This window comes from Sapajus apella, unplaced genomic scaffold, assembly GCF_009761245.1.
Source record: "Sapajus apella isolate SASKATOON/1434 unplaced genomic scaffold, GSC_monkey_1.0 scaffold32, whole genome shotgun sequence".
NCBI lineage: Eukaryota > Metazoa > Chordata > Mammalia > Primates > Cebidae > Sapajus > Sapajus apella.
This window is the reverse complement of record NW_022436972.1, coordinates 7,259,185-7,280,743: the sequence shown is the minus strand read 5'-3', so window position 1 is coordinate 7,280,743 and position 21,559 is coordinate 7,259,185. Positions and strand designations below refer to the sequence as shown.

The following is a 21,559-nucleotide window of genomic DNA, read 5'->3' as shown; positions in this document are numbered from 1 at the left end:
CAATAATGGTGACATAGTTGGGGGAAAGGAGAATTGTCATTGATAGGGGATATTTGGAGGGATCTCGGTTGGGGGAGTTCTTGCAAAGTTTGACTTCCTGACTTTGTAGTAGTTAGAAGATTGTTCACCTTAATTTATGAAGCTATACATGTGTTTTGTGTGCTTTTCTGTATTTCTCCTTTATTTCACAATAAAAATAAGATTTTGAAGAAGCATTCACCAAAATATCGGGAGCAGAGACAAGGGAGAATTAAGTTCAAATTTTAAATGTTGGGATACCAGCAGTTATTATGCATGTTTTTTTTTTAACTCTTTGATATTTATGTAGGCTCCTTATCTTTTTTCATTTTCTCAGTTGTAAAAAACATCAATAAAAAAATTTCATAGGGTTTCCATTACCTACAGCAAAATTTCAAACTCCTTAATATGTGGCTTCTTACCTGGGGTTCCCCATTTACCTTCTACAGATGATTTTCTGCCAGTACCCCCTAGGCACCATCAGATGGACTTAGATAAAATCCTCACTATTCTTTGAACATGCTGTATTATTTTTGGGCTTTCATGCCTTTGGGATTCCCTTCCCCTAAAATACTGCTATTCTTCCTGCTAAATTTAGTTTAAAGGTTACCACCTCTATGAACACTTCCTTTTCCCCTAGGCAGAATTATTTGCTTTTTTGTCTTTTTTCCCATATCATTTTTTATGTACTTTGGCTTAAATACTTTTGATAGTATCTGTCTATATGACCCTTTCTCCTTAGATTAGAGTTCTTTAGGAAAATAGGTTATATTTATTTTTGTTTCCTCAGTCCTGGGACAACACTTGGCATGTGAATGAATGACTGGCTGGATGAATAAATGATGAATGAGAAGAGACAGGAATTAAGGGCTCCAAAGATACACTTTGTTGTAACACCATTGGGTTCAGGAACAAGATTCAGATTTCTAAATCAACTATGTTCAAGTGAAAATAAAAGCATAAAACTACAAAATCTGGTTGCATATTTAATTTTTAAGTAGAATTGGAAATCATCAGAACACACATTCTGTGTTCTCACATCTCATGTTTTATTCTGTTAATTTCTATGCATCTTCAACAGAACACATCATGGGATTTGGAAGAGGTGTTTGGATTTTTCAATCAATATGGCGCTAACTTTCTTAGTCTGCTATGTTCGGTCTCTGGTTCTTTTTTTTGCAGTACTCGACCCGTCAGAAAGAGCATAATCATGGCTCTTATAAAGTACATTACACAGGTAGATCTCTGGCTTCCTGAAGCTTTATCAATATCTTGTATAAAATATGAGCCAAAAAATAAAACAGGAATAAAACCCTATAAGTAAATTCTATTAATATCCCCATTAATTCCAATGAGATGGCAAAGGCATTGGGAGGTTAAGTAATTCTCTAAGGTCACAAGTTACCCTCTTGATGTGAAATTTTGGCAAAAATTAGAATAAATTTTATTACTGGTTTCCTATATAGCAAGCAGAGGAATCATGATATGAACTTAGGCAGCAGCCTACTTTCACTACCCTAAATATAAGCACTGAAGAGATAGTTACTATGATCAAAAACAGAAATCTTGTATCCAGCACTAGGAAGAATGAAAAACTGGAAGGCCTTTTATTTCTCAGATGTGGAATCATGTGGTGTCTTTCTTGCTAATATAGCAGGTGAAATAAATTAGTCTCAGTTATAGGAACATCTGAGATTAGAAACATTGTTTAAGATAAATTCAATTCAAATTATGTTAGCTCAGGGCCAGGTGTGGTGACTCATGCCTGTAATCCCAGGACTTAGGAGACTGAGACAAGAGATCCTTTGAGCCAGGTGTTTGAGATCAGCCTGGGTAACATAGTGAGACCTTATCTCTACAAAAATTTAAAAAAAAAAAAAAAAAGTTGGCCAGACATGGTGGCATACTCTATGGTCTCAGCTACTTGGGAGACTGAAGCTAGAGGATGGCTTGAGCCCAGGAGTTTGAGGTTTCAGTGAGCTATGATTGTGTCACTGCACTCCAGCCTGAGAGAGGAGACCCCATCTCAAAAAATATCTGTGTGTGTGTGTGTGTGTGTGTAGAGTATATAGTAGACTATAATGTATATTAGCTTAGCTGGGGAAAACTTTGATACGTGTTTAAACTTCATCATGTTTTGAATGTTCTCTGGAGGTTCATTACACAAACTTCTTTTTTGAGATACAGGACAAACCTACTACCTGAAGAATAAATGGCAAAGACAACTTTCAGTCTATGCTAGGCTCAGACATTCAGCTCATTTCATTTTTATTTGGGACCAAAAAATAATGTTACATTACTTATGGCTGTTGGACATTAATGGTCAGTTAATGGATTGTTAATAGTATTCCAAATATTTTAAAATATGGATATTTCTTGATAAATGTGCTTTCCTCTAGAAACATGATGGCCTTTCGTTTCCAAATCATTTGAGTAAGTTTCTTCTTTGTAAATCAGGAAATTTTAAAATGACATGCTATAATTTTAAGTATCATGTAAAGTTAAAATTTGTATAATTATGTTAGAAATGTCCTAGAATTTTTTAAATAAAGGGGTTACCTATCTGTATTTTTATGTTTTTTTCTTTTATTCTGAAAAGAACAGAATGAGTAAAGGAATCAACTCTTTATTTCTCCTGGCTTGGAGAGTCCACCATTTGATTCTTTGCTGTATTTGCATACATAGAAATATGTTAACAGAAATTTTTTCCTCAGTTCTCTTCATGTGAAATTTGGGCAAAGATTAGGAAGATAACTTTATTATTGGCTTTCTGTAATTCATAATTGATTTTCTTTCATTGCTCAGTTGAATATAGTAAACTATTCAATGTTTATTATATCAGTAAAGTTGACTGTAGTAGACTATTACCTAATCATAGCAACTTTACAGAATGACCGTAAGGATAGCATTTTCAAATTTTTTTGGGTGGGGGAAGGAGCCTGGGAAAGGAACAAATGAAGAAGTATTGTTTGAATAATATATGAACTACAAAGTGTAAGCAATGGCTAAAGACCCAGGAAAAAGAAAATGTTTGTAAAATCAGAGATTATATCCAAGAAGCAATGAAGTTTGATGGAAAATTCTTGTCACTTATTTTGCAGTACAAAGATATTAAACTCTTAAAACTATGTATTTGAAATAATATAGAAGAGGTTAACATATAAGAGAAAAATTCTACTAAGGAAGAAAACCTAATAAAATATTTTTCTAGCTGTGTCACTTTTTTGACAAAGAAGCAAACAGTTCTCTTCTTTTGACCACTGGGGCTCCCCATTTGTAATGGCTCTAAAAACAACACTTCAAACCACTGTCGTCATTTAAAATTCACATCACATGATCCTCAGGACAGCCCACAGGCACAGCAAGTATTATCTTCCTGTTCTCTATCTTTACATTTTCATTATTATTTTATTAATTTACCTGTCATGTACTAACAATAATAGCTAATATTAACTCATCACTTAGAATGCGCCAGACAGGTTTAAAAGAGGTTTACCCTTATAAACTCCTTACAATCCAGAGAGTACAAAGCATTACCACTTCTAGTTTTACAGAGGAGGCAACTTAAATACAGAGAGAAAAAGCAACTAGTCTGTAGTCACACAACTTGTGTCAGAGCCTGGCTTTGAACCTAGAGCTCTAGCTCTACAACTGGCATTCCTAACTACTCTTTTACTCTCTTGGTATGGTGGCTATAAAAGTCAACTAAAACTTATGGTCCTAGGGAATAAACAGGCAGAGAAAGCCATCGAAATAAGCAATTAAGTCATCATTTAACAAATAGGTATTGGGTGTTCACCCTCTTTCAGTTACTGTGCCAAGTGCTTAGTTATATATTACAAATATAACTTATTTGTAAGGATTCATAGCTTCCGTATTTATTTTATGAAACATATCCTCTTGATAGAAAAATTAACAGAGGACAACAATGAACATGGCTGCAAAAATACCAAAGAAAACACAAGCTAACCAAATTCAATAGAATTGAAAGGAATTGCTTGTCGCAACCAGGCACAGTTGATCTCACGAGCATAAGGATGGTTTAATAATTGTAATAATTATTGTAATAATTATAAATCTATTACTGTAGTTAATTGATAAGTCTATGTAAAGGGCATGTTTATCATAGTGAATATAACATTTAAATGTTACTTATAATGTTATTTATTATAACATTTATTATAAACAATCTTAAAAACTAGAAGGGTACTTTGATAATGTAATTCAGGAATGTATGGTTGGTTTAGCATTATAATATTAATGAATATAATTAATAAATTAAGAAATTGAGAAAAATCTGATCATCTTAATAGAAAAAAGCATTTGGTAAAATTCAACGTATTTTCTCTTAAAATTTTGATTATAAAATTGAACTATTAATACCTGATTAATACAGAACCAAAAACTGCATTATACTTACATGAAGAAACATGGAAAGCATTCTCTTTAAAACCAGTAATAAGATCAGGATGTACACTTCTGACAACCATTAGTCAATATTGACTGGAAGTCCTAGCCAATGTCGTAAGGAAAATAAAATAAAGGTACAAGGAATAGAAAGGAAACAAAACTGCCATTAGTTCCAGACATAAGATTACAAAGACAGTTCCCAAGGAAAGCATATTTTACTATGTATATACTTAAAATTAATAAAATATTTAATAAAATTAATAAGAAGGCTTACAAGTATTTATGGGTACAACATCAGTTAAGACAAATCTGTTGTATTTCTATATACCAGCAATAGAGCACAGCAAATGCAATTTTGAAAAAGAATACTTTTCGTTGTAGCATAGTATACACTTACAACAGCAGTGGCTCATGCCTGTAATCCCAGCACTTCGGGAATATTCCAGAGGAGTGTGAGGAGGCGGGTGAAAAACTCAAAAAGAAGAAAAAGCAAAAGTCCCAGGAGGTTCCTCAGGAGAATGGAATGGAAGACCTATATATCTCTTTCTCCAAACCCAAGAAAAGGAAATCTTTTTCCAAGGAGTTGATGAGTAGCGATGTTAAAGAGACCGCTGGCAGCCCGAGTCTTCCCAAGAGGAAGAAATCTTTACCCAAGGAGGAAACAGTTAATGACTCCAAAGATTCAAGCAACAGAAGTGTCTCTAAGGAAAAGAGGAAATTTTTCAAAGAGGAGCCGGTCAGCAGTGGACCTGAAGAGGCTGCTGGCAGCAAGAGCAGCTCCAAGAAGAAGAAAAAGTTCCATAAAGCAGCCCAGGAAGATTAATGCAAATGGACATTCTGTGGGAGGTGGGACATACCATAACCCAAGGTGACATTTCCCACCCTGTGTTGTGTTCCCCAATAAAAAAAAATTTTTTTTAATTTAAATAAAGATTTGAGGAAATTAAGTTCAGTGTTAGGTAGCTAGTATTTGGTAGTGCTAGATTCATGTACAAGTTGATTTATTCTAAATTCCCCCTCACCAAAAACAACCTCTGATAATCTGTGAGCAAAATTAGTACATCTCCAACCTTTCCTGCTTCTGCAGAACTGATACTTTCTCCAGACGGAATATGCTGAGACAGAACATTGCGATAGAGGTTTCTAGATAACTTGGACATAGAGAGATGTGGAAGACTTCCAAGCAATGGGAAGAATTAGTAAAGACAAACTTATTTCATGCATTTGATAAAAATTTATCCAACCTTCTTAAAAATAACTTTTACTGTAGTTAGAAACTTTAGGATTCTTTTTATACTAATATATTAATATTTTAAAATAATTTTACTTGCATAGTTAACCTTCGAAAATAAAGTCTTATAAATTGTTTTCCAGTATTACAACATATGGGCTGAAATCATAAGGCTTAAAAGACTATTGTGGTACTATATGAATATCATTTTGTTATTTCAATTTTTCAATATTTATTTCAATCTTTAAAACACATTTGGAGGCAGCCAATGTGACTTACTCCTATAATTTCAGTGCTTTGGGAGGCCATGGTAGGAGGATCACTTGAGGCCAGGAGTTCAAGACCAGCCTGGTAAACATAGCAAGACCCTGTCTCTACAAAAACTAAAGAAAATTAGCCGAGTGTAATGGCAAGCACATGTAATCCCAGCTACTGGGGAGACTGAAGCAGGAGGATTACTGGAGCCCAGGAATTTAAGGCTTCAGTGAGCTATGATTATGCCACTGCACTCGAGCTTGGGTGACAGAGTGAGACCCTGTCTTTAAGAAAATAATGATGGAAAAAAACTAAAATAAAACACCTTTGGTGATCAAAGGATACAAAGTTTTGGTTAGGCAGGAGGAACAAATTCAGGAGTTGTACTGCACAACACAGTGGCTACAATCAATACTAATATATTGCATACTTGAAAATTCCCAAGAGAGTAGATTTTAAGTGCTCTCATCACAAAATAAATAAATAAATAAATATTTGAGGTCATGCATATGCTAATTAGCTTGGTTTAGCCATTTTATAATGTATACATATTTTAAAACATCACGTTGTACACCATAAATATATACAATTTTAATTTGTCGATTAAAATAAATATATAAACACATCTGGCTTTTGCTTTTTAAAGTTTTAGAAAATGCTAATGTAGTTCTATAATTTATCTTGAGAGTTTATAATAACATTTAGTTCTTAAAGTTACAGTGTCAAGCCCTTAGGCTTTACTGTGGCTGATTTCACTAAGCAAAAATGTCTTTGGAAAAATTATTAATATTTAAGAATATTCTTACATTTTATGTCAATTTTTAAAATGATTGCAGTTAAAAATTTTTTTTTATTGATGTAACAGTCATTAATTTACTTGAACTATTGACTAAGGGAAGTTCTTTATATATGAAAAAAACCTCCTTAAAATTTTTTCTTACAGGATTCTATAAACATGGAGAGTAATCCTAAGAACAATCTTTAGAAGAAAGGAATTTGTAGAACTAAAACTGCAAACATCCAGAATCTTGATGGTGTGCCAAGCCAAATGTCAACTGGAGCTCAACCAAAAACTAAAGTAAGTTTTAGTTTTCTTACAGATGCCCCTGATACGAGTGTCCTTTGTTCATACGGTGATATTCACCACGGTAAAAACAGCGCCATGTTCATAAATTGTCTATTTTTCTTGTTTGTTTTTTCAAACTTGACATTAGTGTGAACTAGTTTTTTTATTACAACATGAGAAAATTTGTCATGAGAACATATATAGTTGTTAATATTTACAAAATCAGAAAAAAAAATACAAAATCAGAAAAAAAATGCTTTTACGGAAGGTAAAACGGTTAGTCCATTTTAACCATGGCAGTGGATTGTATATACTTCAATTCATCTTTTCATTTTTAGTAAAAAATTATGCTACAAATGCAAATTTCCTTGAACTATGTTTATAAAAGGCTCCCTGTTGGGTTGGTCTATGTCCCACTGTTCGGAGATCCTGAAAAGAGGCATAAGATTGGGAATCACATCTAGAAAACATCAACTACTGACGTTCAATCCATTTTGTTTAGAAAACGTTCTTTGTTCTATCAAGCTGAAAATAATATACAGAGGTTTTTTTTGTTGTTGTTGTATTTGGGGGTATACTTTTAATACGGAAAAATTTGACCAACCTTTTCTATAGACATTTTACAACTTTTCATTATATTTATAACTTTTTTGAATCTTTTGAATTTTTTTCACTTTTTAAAAATTGAATATCAAAGTAGGCCTTTATGAATCCTGACCAGTGTTAGATAATAGAAGGATTTTAAGAAATAATTTGCAAGATTGTATACAGTTGCTTATAGTTATTGATTTTATGATGCCTTGTCTGCTTTACAATATAAAAAGTAATAATAGATTTCCAAATAAATATGAAAGGCAAACATCATGTATCCTCCTGACAGAAAACAGGAGAAACTTTTAAAATTACCAAAAAGGGATAGTTTAAGAAATTACTCAGCAAGATATGGGCAGTGTTAAGGTAAATCAACAATTCTAAAATGTTGGTGGCTCAGCAAGATTTTTGGCCTTCACAGAGAAATACAGCCACAACCAAACTACAGCCTGACAGAGAAGAGGCTCAGGGAATAAATACCCCATCTCTTCCTCCTCCCGTCTTCTAATCTCCTGCTGGGGCTTCCCACTGGCTGAATCCATGGAGAAGTCAGGAGAAAGGAGCACAGATGATCCATTCTTTAGAAACTGTGCCCCACAGAACAAGGTGGAAAAGAGCAGAGAATAGTTTCAGATGGTCAGATGAACAATATTCAGCACATGTGATAATAAAATAACATTGTTAACTGCCACGATTGAATGTGGAATATGTTCCATGCACAATGCTAAGCTCTTCACGCACATTGCCTATTTCATTTTTACAACACCCCTATGAGGCATTGCTACCTTAATTTTCTAGAGAAGAAACCTGATCTTCATAACATGGCAAAGTTATCAGGGAAGCTATACATGTTATGCTGAATTTACAAATGAGAAGACCAAGGCCTAGCAAACATAAGTGACTGGCCCAAGGGGAAAAAAACCAGTACTCAAGTCTGGGTCTCCACGCTGTCTGTCACTACCAATACACAAGGGAGCTTTTGTAATGCCGTTATAAAAAGATGATGTATATTACTAAGTGAAATAGGGCAATCTGAAAAGGCTACATACTGTTTGACTACAACTATTAATACATGAAAAAGGCAAAATTAAGGAGACAGTTAAAAATCTGTGGGTGGTGGGGTCAGGTGGAAAGAAGGATAAATTGGCAGAACGTGGAAGATTTTCGGGGGAATTAAACTACTGTGTTTGATACTATAAATGGTGGATACATGTCATTCTGTATTTGTCAAAATTCATAGAATATACCCCAGCAGTGAACCGTACTATACACTGTGGGCTTTGTGTAATGATGACGTTTCAATGGAGGTTCATTATTTTGTAACCAATGTACCACTCCAGGGGACAGTGGGGCATGTTGATGATGGGGGGGCTGTGCATATGTGGGGCAAGGGCCATATGGGAAATATCCATACCTTCCTCTTAACTTTGCTGTGAACCTAAAACTGCTCTTTTTTTTTTTTTTTTTTTTGAAGCAACACTTTCAATTAAAAAAAGAAAAATGCAGTACATCTTAATGATGTTTACTATGATCTACATTTTGTTTCTTTTTGGTGAAGAATGACTGATAAATAGTATTAAACTTTTACACAAGACTTCCTACTTAGACCATTTCTCAGCCCAAGAAGAAAGTATTTATTGGATATTGATTGACTTTCTTAAAAATTAACAATGAAAGTTAAAAAGGAGAGATCCGTTATCTTTAGTTTAATGCTATAATTCATTGCCTATTGCCTCTTAAGGGAACGTAATTTATTAAAGAGGCATTTGAGACTTGCCTTAGTTGCTTCCCTAATAGTCTTTTTTTATTTTATTCACCTTGTTTCTTTGTTTTTATAGTAAGCTCTTAATTATGCTTGGGCAGATAATTTTTTTTCCAAATTAGCTCATTCACGTTAGGAACAGAATAACTTCATAAATTATGTAAAATCTGGGGAATATTTAATTTTCTGGTTCCTTCACAAAATCATAATCTGTCAATTCTTAGTGGCATGTAGACTGAAGAGGAGAAATATATATCCTTAGGTATTAATACTGACATCTACCTATCCTCAACATCTTTTTCTGTTATCTGCATTCATCACCACTATCTATCACAGGCATTCCTTGCAAGATGGTCACTTGCAACCGGGCAGTGAGCAAGCTGGGACCCATGTGGCAGAGGAACCCATTTGATGCTGTTCTAGCTGTGAATCTTTAGGGAGATGGACAATAGATTCTGTTTCCCTTGCTGTTTTCCTCTTCTAGAGAACAATTTTTAAACAGCCAACTCACTTCTAATTCTTTCAAATGTCATGAACTCAGAAGCTCACACAGAGAATACTTGCCATTGTCTGAACTTCTGTCAAGATAGAAAACAACTTCTTCAATCTAGTGTACCTTTATTCATCTGACGCTATTATTTTCTTAATTTCTCAGGCTAGCCTGCATAACCCTAGCCATTAATTACCTCATGTGTGAAATTCACTGCCCTGTAGAACATGTCTGAGGAACATGTGCTCATTTCTGAATCTCAGCCTGATTACCAAATAAGTGACTCTCTGTTCCTGCCAAATACTGAGGGCATGGACTCTCCCAGCTCGAGTCAGTGTTCCCATGGGGCTAGGACTGTGCATTGGTTGAAGATGAGACAGTTAGGTGATGGGTCCTGAGTAATGCTTATCTATCATTTAGAGGCCACCTGTGCTCAGTGAACTTCTTAGAATCTAATTAGAGAAGCTAAGTAAGAATGAAGAAATATCTGGAGGCGTTGTAAGAGTTGAGACAGCACAGGGGCTAGAGATTTGACAGATGAGTTTCCACTTAAGCTGGAAAAGAGTTACTATGGAAATATGGGAGAAGAGAAGCCCCTAGTGGTGGGGGTGTGGGGCTTCTTCCTGCCTCATGTTACTTCTTCCTCACCATTATTTCATGCGTGACAATCACATGGATCCCTGCCTGCGATGCACAGTGGGGGAAGTTCCAAGGATTTTTGCATAGACAAAGGGATCAGAAGTATATGTGAAGCAAATCCTTATGGCAGCAGCTGTGGGGAAGGCAGAATGACTTTGACCGCCAGGCTGAGGCAGTACTACTCGAGGGGCAATCTGAATGTACACAGTGGTGCAGCAGATGGAAGATAGACTCCGCATGATTGTTTTTTATTTTTAGAAGTAACGTCTTGGAGATTAAAACACAGTAATTGATATTGTGTTTATGATTAAATCATGATTATTCTATGCTATTTAGGTCCTTCCATCTCCTTCAGATTTGGGGACTATTTGCCAGAACTAATACCTACTAAGCCATGCCTGTGTAAAACAGCATCTGTCTCAGGAACATAGCCCATTTGTGTGGGTGAAAATATGCAGTCACACCACATGTGGCCCCTGCATTCTTTAAGCCCTAACTAGGTATATCCACCCATGAAATCACCCCGGCTACCAACCAGACATATTTCTCCTCTGAAATATTAAAGAAGTACTTTTAAACATGGCATTTCTGAAAAATTCAAGGCTTTTGTTCTGGTTTATTTGATAGCCTTTACGGATCACACAGATATGCTATACATATCTGTCTTGAATGGATAGCAGCATCGTCTATTGTAATAAATTCTCCTCCCTGCAGACCTGGGCAGCCCACACCTATGCCAGAAGTTATGCACCAGAGGGCAACAGAAAATGATTAGATATCTATGAGAAGAGGATATTTCGAGAAAATACACATTTACAAATAAAGCAAGATATACATTTGGCAGTGCTCTTAAAAACACATTTGAACACGTCAGCCTCCAAATATTTTTGGAGTACCTTCTCTGTGTAGAACCTTCAAGAGTTGTTGTTTTTGTGTTGAGTTGGCTCTGTATAGGGCTTGGAAATATTACAAATACCTCATCTCTTACAAAAAGATGGGAGAAATAATGATTTCCTAATGTTTCAAGGTCTCTCCACTGTTAATTTTCTATGTTATGAAGTTGGAACAGAGATTAAGGAATTAACCATCAATGATGTTTTCTGTGGTTTTTTGAGTTGGTCATTGCTAAAGAAATTATTTAATGACACTTGTTAAAGCACTTCAAGATAGGTATAGGAATCACAGTAATGAGATTTTGCAGTGTGGAAGAGATTGGGTTCAACTCTAAATGCAGCATGGGCAAGCTGGAATTCATAGCCAAGGAGCAGGGTGGATTAAAGGCTAGTGGATTAAAAAAAAAAATTTACTGGCTGTGCATGGTGGCTCACACCTGTAATCTCAGCACTTTGGGAGGCCAAGGCTGGTGGATCACTTGAAGTCAGGTGTTCAAGACCAGCCTGACCAACATGGTGAAACCCCATCTTAAAAATAAAAAAAAAGAAAGAAAGAAAGAAAAAAAGAAAAAAATTACCAAAAGGAAACATCATCAATGGGAGTGGGAATCTGCCTAACCCCATCTAAGAGGATTTTTGCTGAAGACAGGCCAGGGTGATCAGACATCATCACATGGGAGGCTGGTGATACATGACGAACCTGATCAGATATCGAGGGACATCAGGTATGCAGACTTGTTAAGCTGACTTAGCAGAGTTCTTGCTAAAGTGCTCAGATGGGCCTGGGAGAAGGTTTAGATGTTCGGTCAAGCAGAGGATCTTTGTCATCATGTGCCTTGACCTTACATGACCCATGGAAGACAGGACCCACTGGAATGGCCCAGCTCATGGGCAGGAGTATCTGACAGGTGGGAGAAATAGATTTGGTTCATACACAAATAGCAGGGAGCTACAGACTTTAAATATCCAGAAAAGCCCCCATCAAGATATGCAAAGTGCAGAAGTGACTGTGAATTCTGGCCATAAATATAAACAGCTGTGTCTTGAAGAACAGGTTCTTTAGTGATTACACAGCTGTTCCTGGAGAGTGAGTGTGACAGGTGAGTTAGCAAACTGTGCCATTTGCCTCTGCTCAGCGCTATCATCCTCCCCACCCTCCGCAAACAGCTGTCACCTCTTGGAAATTCCCTTCTCCATGGCTAAGACCACAGGACCATAAATTGGTGCCCCACCTCATCTCCCATATTTGCATAACAAAAATAAGGTCTCTTGAATCTTTTTAGTTTTCAAATCATTTTGCTGGAGGAAACTTGAGAAGCAGTTTGGCATAGCTTTTTGAGCTATTAAAATGTCACCTTGGTGGATTTCAGGAGTAGACACAGATAGGTGGCTTTCTAACTCTTCATATTGAAATTAGATTGCTATCCTTACTGTTGAGGAAGACAAGCAGTGAGTCCAAAGCAGAAGGGCAATTCGATGGATAAATTCACACTTTAACACTCTCAGAAATGTCTGCATTTTTAAAAGATCCTCTCTTAGCCCAAATAAATCTGGAATGGGGGTAATTTTTGCAATGTAACACTGCAATAAAAGCAAACCAAGTAATGCACAAGAAACTGTTTCAGAATCGGGCACAACACAGGCCGACCAGCCCTGTCTAGAAGTCTGTGCTCCTGGAAGTTGTTTCTGCTTTTTCAGAGCCTTTTCCTGCCCCCAACTTCTAGTCTTACTGACTCCCTAAAAGCTTCAATATTGTTGTCTGTTGTTGTTGTTGTTGTTGTTAAATAATGAGTCCCAGAAGCAGATGTAGAGGCTAGAGAAAGAAAGGTGGCAAGGAGCAGCCAGTAGGTAGACAGGGCACAGAGACAGGGCAGGCAGTTCTCTGTACAGCTTGGTTATTGTGAGTCAGGTGTGTATACATCATGGATTGACAATGGTTTGTTACAAATATGTCTGTGTATGGATGTATTTGTCCGAAAATATCAGAAGTGTAAAAAGAATGGCAAATCACAGTTAAGAAAGTCCAGCTGTTGATGGCAAACGCTTGGAAAATATCGAGCTCCATTGCTCCCTTGGGCTGGATTGATATTGCCTATGATCTTCCTTCAAGAAAAACACAACCGGTTTGGCCATCCATTTTTATTAACTCTCCATTGTTGGACGAACCTTTATGCACGCCCTTGAATATCAGGACTAAGTTTGTTTCACTCCATGTAGAACTGTCTTACTGGATATAATTTTCCAGAAAGTCGATTTTGCCTTCAGGACAAGTAGGAACATCTGTGAATATTCTGCCCCTATTCTGCCAACTTTGGTTTAAGTTTTAAGACATCATTTCAGGAATAAGGAAAACCATTTTTAAAAATTTCTGATGGAATAACTTCAGGACCAGCGTGCTTGCTATGTGAGTAACATCGATCTTACATCTATCCTCCAACAAATGAAGGCTGAGGAACTCTTCTTTGGCTGAGGTAGAGGTAGTCAAAAGGAACTGGGTCTTAGCTGTTCAGTGTTGATGTTAATGCCCATGGAACAAAAAAAAAGGGGCAGGATGAGCTTGCATGGGTGTGGGGAGTGTTGTGATGAAGACCTAGGATGCAAAATTGAAAGCTCAGCACTGCTTATCAAAGCAAGCCCCATAGGTAATTTTAAATATTTTAGCAGCCACTTAAAAAAAGTAAAAGGAACAGGTGTAACCAATAAATTGTAATGGTATATTTGATTGAAACCAATATATCCCATGTCTTATCATTTTGATATGTAATCAACACACAAAAAATTACTGACACATTACTTTTTTTTCTTCTTCCTCCTTTTTTTTTGAGACAAGATCTTATCTGTTGTCCAGGCTGGAGTACAGTGGTGCACTCACGGCTCACTAAAACCTGAAACTGCTGGACTCAGACGATCCTTGCTCCTTGGCCTCCCAAAGTGCTGGGATTTTAGGAATGAGACACGATGCCTGGCTTGATATGTAACTTTCTTTGTGGGGGGGGTTCTAAGTCCTCAAATCTGTTGTGTATTTTACTCTTAGGGCATATCTCAATTTGGACTAGCCACATCCCAAGATCTCAGGAGCCACTTGCGGGCAGTGGACAGAGCAGCTCTAGGCGGTGACCCAAGAGGAAAGACTTCATGATGATGAAAGCCATTTGTTATTTTTTAACCAATAAATAGATAATCTTATAAAATCTAAGTCAGAGAGCATTAAGAAGACTAATGAGAAAAAATTAAGCAAATTAACTTTGGATAGGAATTCCCAAGAAATAGCCTGGCAAAGGAAGATTTATTTGACAAGGGTAGAATTCACTGAGTAGGCTTCAGGTGCATGTAAGGGGATATGTTTTTTACTTGGAATTAAAAGATGATGGTGGAGTTCATTCAAAAACATTCTCAGTGTTCTTAAGGTAAGAAAAACAGCTGAAGCTGATATGCTTAATTATTGCCCGGTATTTAAGTGATACCCCAACTATATGTGAAATTATATATAATTCATTATATTATGAGTTATATATAATGAATACATATTATGATATATAAAAATAGATACATTCATATATATGAATTACATATACATTATATATAAATTATATATATAACATTTCTGAGAATGTTATATATATACAAAGTTTACATGTGTGTGTGTCCATCTATATATAAAGTGCTTTGCTAAGAGTGAGAGTCGTATGCATACATGGGTTATTTTCATGACTAAAGAAAGGCTATACTGTGGAGATGAGCTATCAGATAAAATCCATCATGACAGAGCATCACTAATTATCAGAAACTTGCTCTCCAGGTGGGCAATAGAGAAGTCATCGAGATGAGGAAGGGCTGCCTTCCTGTCAGGAGCATCTTAGATTTGTTTTATCAAAACATTTACTACCCATATCTGCAGCCCTCAGCCCATTACCCTCATTATGTATTTAGTGTGAAGACATGTACTACTCAATAATTAGTTTTTTCCCTCACTGCGGGCTTTCAGTGGCTTCATAAAAGTGATAAATGGCCCTTCTTGGACACGCAAAATAAAGATTGGCAGGCAATTTAAAGTTAAGATTTCCCAGTAGAACCATCACTACCAACAAGCTCATACACTGACTCTTCGATATTCTGAGAAATGTTAAAATAAGGCCAAGATTTTTATGTCCCCACTTTCTAGTACCCCAAAGGCTTTCCTGTCCTTCATTTCTCCTATGCGGGCTGTCTCTGAACTTTCCCTGTTGTGTCTTTTTGGAGGACACAGACAAACGCGAATGCTCCTAAAATCAGTCATTTCAAGTGCCTCTGGGTTTTGCTGAGACAATTGTTTATGTGAGAAAAATTACTTCCTTGGGAAATGGCTTAGGAAGACACAAAAACATTTTTATACCAGAAGACAGGTGAATTATTTGGCAGCATATCTTGTAAATCAGTGCACTCCGAACCTTTTATAAATAGCCTGCTCTGCAATACTCCATGTAATTATAATAATAACTCTTTATTAAAGTAGAGGGTTTTCTCACATATTTGAGCTTTACCACAACCTTGTGAGGGCATTCAAAAGATTCTACTTTTTTGATACAGGAACTGAAGCCAGAACATTTGACTAATTTGCCCAAGGTCACACAGCTGGTATTTAACACAACCGGCATCTAGTACTCTGGCCTTTACTCTACATCACCTCCTCTTCTACATCTTTGTAAGTGGTGGTTTCCAGCCCCACAACCTGGAAGCGGTAATTGCAACCAGACACTTTCCGAGGCTCTACTGCCATTTATTCAAACCCCGCCTCCTACAATTTCTGCCCACCAGTCCTTGGGCTCTTTTTCTCCCAAGGAATCTTGGTGGGAGTGGAGTGTCGGGGGATAAGTCCACATATGTCTAAACTTGGATTTGTGGGTTGGATCATGGCAGGCTCCTTTTTTGTTTGTTATGACTTTGTTTGGAAATCCATGGTATCATCTGTCACTCCCCATATTGTGGTGCAGCTGAAGCCAGCCCTCCAAAGATCCTGATGCTGCCCCTGTGTTTTAGTCTCACTTGCCTGGTGCAGCCAGAGGCTGTTCTAGCACGCAGCTGCAAAGGTAATTGCTGAGTAGGAACTTGCCCTTGGCCCCACCCTACCCTCCAGCTTCCATTGTGGCACCTACTGTTAAACACTGCCCTCAACAGAGTCTTTAAGGAAACTGCTCTTTTCATTTTTACTCACTTTTGACCGTCACCCTCTCTCCCTGAGCAGTTCACAGAGGCTGAGCCAGGTATAACTGGTAACTGGATAACTAGGTAACAAGCTCAACAATTCCTCCAACAGCACCCCATGGCCGTCATTCCTTTAGATGAGTTATTTCTCTGAGTATCTTTGGATCGCTCAAGCAAACAGACCTGGCAGGCCTACCCAAGCCAAACACGGCACATCTCTCATTTAGATCATTAAGCTAAGACCTCTACAATTCCTTCCAAACACTGTCTCCATTTTTTCCATTACACTTTTTGAACATCTACTGAATCACAGCCAGATTTTTCTGCCTGAACATCAAGGTCCTTTCCCAACTGTTTATTTAATCTTATTATCTTCCATGTCCCTCCATCTACTGATGTCAGAGAGAATCTTGTGTATAATGGGTATTTTCCATAAATATCAATGGGTTAACTGAGTAAATTACAAGCTACAGGTTATAGATTAGAGGCTGACTTTCTCAGGTATATTTCTAGATATATTTTATTAGTGATTAAAATATTTTTCACTCAGTCTTCAAAGCTGTTATCAGTATCTTTTTCATCTTGAAAATTCTCTTCCTTGTTACATTACATGAGTAAAGTTGTTAGCAGTCGATTAGTGGGGACTTTGTTATTAATGGGGGAAACATATTAACAGCATAGAAATGTGTTGCTATTAAACAAACCAGATTGCAAGTTGAACAAAAATCTGCTCAGAAGCTCATAATCTAAGAAAGGTTATAGTAATTTAGGTCTGTTCTATACAAGCATACACAAATACTCATAAATACATAATGGCATAGCATGAAAAAAACTAAACTTTGTGAGCATGAGTGCAAGTAAAATCATTTTATGTGATACAGAATTTAAAAATTAGTCATGAGAATTGCACCTTCAGAGAGTATATGGCCAGGTTAAAAAGAAATTAGTACTCACTTCCTTTTTGGAAAACCTTCAAGAGGGAAATGGCATTTCTAACACCTTTATACTACGAGGAGGAAGAAGTTGAGTTCCATGGAAGCCAATGAATCACATATGTCTCTCCTCCCAGATTTGAAATCAACCGAGAAATATGTATAGCTATCAGGAAGAGAGAAAATTAAATACTTTATTGCTGATCAAGCTAAATTAGAGACCATGCCTCAGACCCAAAGTGTCTTCTTATTTTCTTCTACTTTTATCCCAAATAGAACTCAGTGATTCCAGGTGAGTCAGATGGACACTTCCAGCCTGTGTGGAAGAGAGAGGGTCTGAGCAAAGATGATCAGACAGTTCTCAAAGGAGAAATACAGGGAGAATAAACCTCATCTGTCTGGTGACCCTTCACCCTATCTCACTCGTCAGATAAGTCAACAGCACATTTTCTGTAAAAGGCCAGATAGTAAATATTTTAGGCTTTGAGGACATGTGGTTTTGGTTCCAACCACTCAACTCTGCCGTTGTTACATGAGAGCAGCTGTAGACAATATATAAATAAGGGAGCGTAGCTGTTGTATTACTAGGGCTGCCATAACAAAGTACGATACTGGGTGACTTAAACAATAGAAATTTATTGTCTCACAGTTCTGGAACTGGAAGTCTGAGATCAATGTGTACACAAGGTTGGTTTCTTCTGAGGACTGTGAGAGAGAATGTGTTCTAGCACTGTCTGGTAGCTTCCAGCGGTTTGCTGGCAATCTGAGGTTACAATAACCTGGGCTGAAGCTTTGGTTAAAGAGTGAAAAAACGGCTGGGCGCAGTGGCTCACACCTGTAATCCCAGCACTTTGGGAGGCCGTGGTGGGCAGATCACTTGAGGTCAGGAATTTGAGACCAGCCTGCCCAACATGGTGAAACCCTGTCTCTACTAAAACTACAAAAATTAGCTGGGCATGGTGGGACACGCCTGTAATCCCAGCTACTTGGGAGGCTGAGGCAGGAGAATCACTTGAACCTGGAAGGCGGATGGTTGCAGTGAGCCAAGATCGTGCCACTGCACTCCAGGGCAACAAGAGTGAAACTCCGTCTCAAAAAACAAGAGTGAAAAAACATATTAAATTTAAAAAACACTTGTCTTTGCTCTAAGGACTCTAACACTTCTCTAAGACTCTCTTAATCTTAGAAGCTTCTAGTTATGCATTTTAATAGTATTTATTACTCCCCATCTTGTAAGAAAAGCAAGCAAGGCTGATTTGCATTGTAAAATTTTGCTTACGTATAATAGGATCTTTAGTGAATGTAGATATCACTTTAATCAGCAGTCCTCTTTTGGCACTTAATTTGTTATGATTGATCTTAGTCTTTAGTTTCCAGTGGTTTGCTGTGTATGTAACTTTTATTTACAAGCTTTTATGAGTCAACGGATAATTGGGAAGAGTGGTCTTAAGGGACATGCCACCCCCACCACCCTTTCTTCTGGAATACATTCCCCAAAATCTGCTCAAATATCAAGCTACATTACTAAAAACAGCCTGTGTCTGCTTCCAAATTGTCTTCATGGATTTACAATTAAACAATTGAGCTTTAATTAATAGCCCATTTTTTTTTTCTTTAAGAGCTGTAAAAAGAACATTTCTGCATCTTTTATGAAGCTTCTGTTAAAGACTCTCAATTTTATTACATGGGGCTAGTGTATAAAGAGCTAGGTAATTAGTTATTTTTAAACTTTAGTGGTGGAAGCAAGTAATCCCTCCTTATGAAATATTCCCTTCAATTAAGATAACCATGGTACAGAACTTTCTGAATATCCACTTTGCTTTGCCTTTTCAGAAGCTCAGAGACCAGTTTTGTACTTGACTCTGGTGGGGAGACTCAGCCTAAGATTTGCAATACAACTTGCTCTTCCTTCGCTTTATTATTTGGAGCTTTTAGTTTTTAATTTGTTTAATGATTTTATTACATAGTGCCTTTTATTGCAAAGAGACACAAAAATTATTTAAACATCAAATAATAAATAGTAAATGGTTGACTCTTATCATCACTTTGTGCAGGGAAATTACCATCTAATACAAACATAACATTTCAGCACAGAAATTGTCGCTTAAAAATCTGTGGGGGAAACAAACAAAAAAAATCACGGTAACCTAGGGTGGCATTAAAAGGTACCTAAGGTCACAAAGATTGGTTCACTGTAACCTCCACCTCCTGGGTTTGAGTGATTCTCAAACCTCCCGAGTAGATCACAAAGATCTGTATTAGGAGGGTAATTTCCCAGGACAGAGTGATGATAAGAGTCATCCCGAGTAGCTGAGATTACAGGCATACGCCCAGCTAATTTTTTTGTATTTTTAGTAGAGACGGAGTTTCGCCATGTTGGCCAAACTAGCCTCCAACTCCTGGCCTCAAGTGATCCGCCCTCCTCGGCCTACCAAAGTGCTGGGATTATAGGTATGAGTAACTGCGCCCAGCCAACATCAGCTTTTAAACAGAAAGAAATATTTAGATGTCAGTTCAATTATTTCCCTTTGAAAGAATTAAAATAAAATAAAATAAAATAAATTTCACTTAGCTTTTAGGATTATTTGGCTTGAAGATGACAGAAACCCAACTCAGTTTCATTTAATTACAAAAAATGTATCTATTGACTCAAATAATTTGGAAAACCAGAGCTTACGAGTCTAGCTTTAGATATGACTAGATTTAGAAATTCAAAATGTTTTTTTCTGCTTAAACTCGGTGTTGGCTGCATTATTGGGCAGGCTCTTCCCACAATGTAGCAAAAATGACCAGCAGCAGTTCTGAGTTTACGTTGTACTGGTGGCTGGAATTTCTCATAAAAATAAAAATAAGTCAGTTTTTCAATAGCTCTAACAGAAGACCCAGAGAGAGCTTTCACTGGCCTAGCTTTGGTCATGTGACCATCCCTGGATATAATCGCTATGAATGAAGAAATCCGGTACTTTATTGGCCGGGTTTCCATAATGGCAGTCCTACAGCCAGGCGGTAGGATCATCCCCACCTAAAGCACTTGGACTCAGAATGGGAAAAACCTAACTCCTAAAGAGATTCTGGGCTGAACAAAACAAAGGTTAACTACTCTCTCATTATGTTTCCATCCCTTGGCTGGCCAGCATCCATATAACCCTTCTTTCCATTTATAAAATTCTCGAAGTGGCCCTTGCCAATGTAATGCAAATATACCTCTACCAGAAAAATTTTCCTACCTCTACTCTAAAGGGAGACTGGCTCATCCAGTTCCTGCTTTCAACTTCAATTCTAGAATCTCTAAGTTATGACATGTTTTTGGTTTTGTCTAAATGTAGCTCATCATGGCTTGGCAACCTCTGGCTAAAGGATAAATTTAGCATTGCCAATTCACAGTGGTAGAGAGCAAACACCATCACTGCCATAAAACTTCCATTTGGAAAAAGAGAGAAGGGCAACCACTAAAGAGTGATCTCAAGTTCGCCACAATAATCTCATGCTGCTGGGCAAAGAAAGCAAGGACTCTCTGACCTGACAGTGGAGGGAGTTCTTTGTTCAGGAATCTGGCTGGCCCTTTACTGCTTTCTGGGAGGAAGTCCTTTTTCCACTGTCTTGCACAGGTATGTGTCAGATGGACACTGGGAGGTTTCTGTTCTAACAGCTAGAACATTTCAGTTCCTCCTTCCTGTTTGTGTGGGTTTGGACACTGAAAATTTGCCCTGTAAGTTAGGCATTCTCAGGTCTGTTCGGTGAGCTTTGGAATTTCACTGGCAATACCACAGCCTCTCCTGACAGATCTGTTGGCTGTTGGCTCTGTTAATTTCTTGGATACTCCCTGCAATGGTAACAAAGCCAGAGCTTTTGTGGAGTCAGGGCCCATCAGCCTGGTTCCAAACCTCACTGATTCTCCCTCTTAGCAATCAGCCTTTATGCTCTGCTCCTCTCTCTAGCCATTTGGACCTCACACTTGAAGACAATGGGCTGAAATCACACAGATCCTAACCCTCAGTGGTGGAATTCCTGGGTATGGCTTTTGGAGCAGAGTTGTACCTGCTCTCTTTGAATATACAGCAGCAAGTCCCTGGTTGACCAGGATCCCAACC

The 21,559-nt window shown here is 37.4% G+C and overlaps 1 protein-coding gene and 1 long non-coding RNA gene across 2 annotated transcripts; one reads left to right on the top strand and one right to left on the bottom strand.

The window, feature by feature from the left end:
• The first annotated feature begins 1,228 nt into the window (after positions 1-1,228).
• Positions 1,229-6,000, top strand: LOC116562210 (nucleolar protein 56-like). The gene is made up of 2 exons (XM_032294344.1): positions 1,229-1,255; positions 4,856-6,000. Exons 1-2 carry the CDS (start codon positions 1,229-1,231, stop codon positions 5,249-5,251), a joined length of 423 nt encoding a protein of 140 aa, XP_032150235.1. The 3' UTR covers positions 5,252-6,000.
• An 11,642-nt stretch (positions 6,001-17,642) lies between these two features.
• Positions 17,643-21,212, bottom strand: LOC116562538. Its single transcript, XR_004274000.1, has 2 exons — positions 20,988-21,212; positions 17,643-17,784 (listed from the first exon to the last, which is right to left on the bottom strand). It is a non-coding gene; the product is annotated as an uncharacterized LOC116562538 (long non-coding RNA).
• Positions 21,213-21,559: the final 347 nt, after the last annotated feature.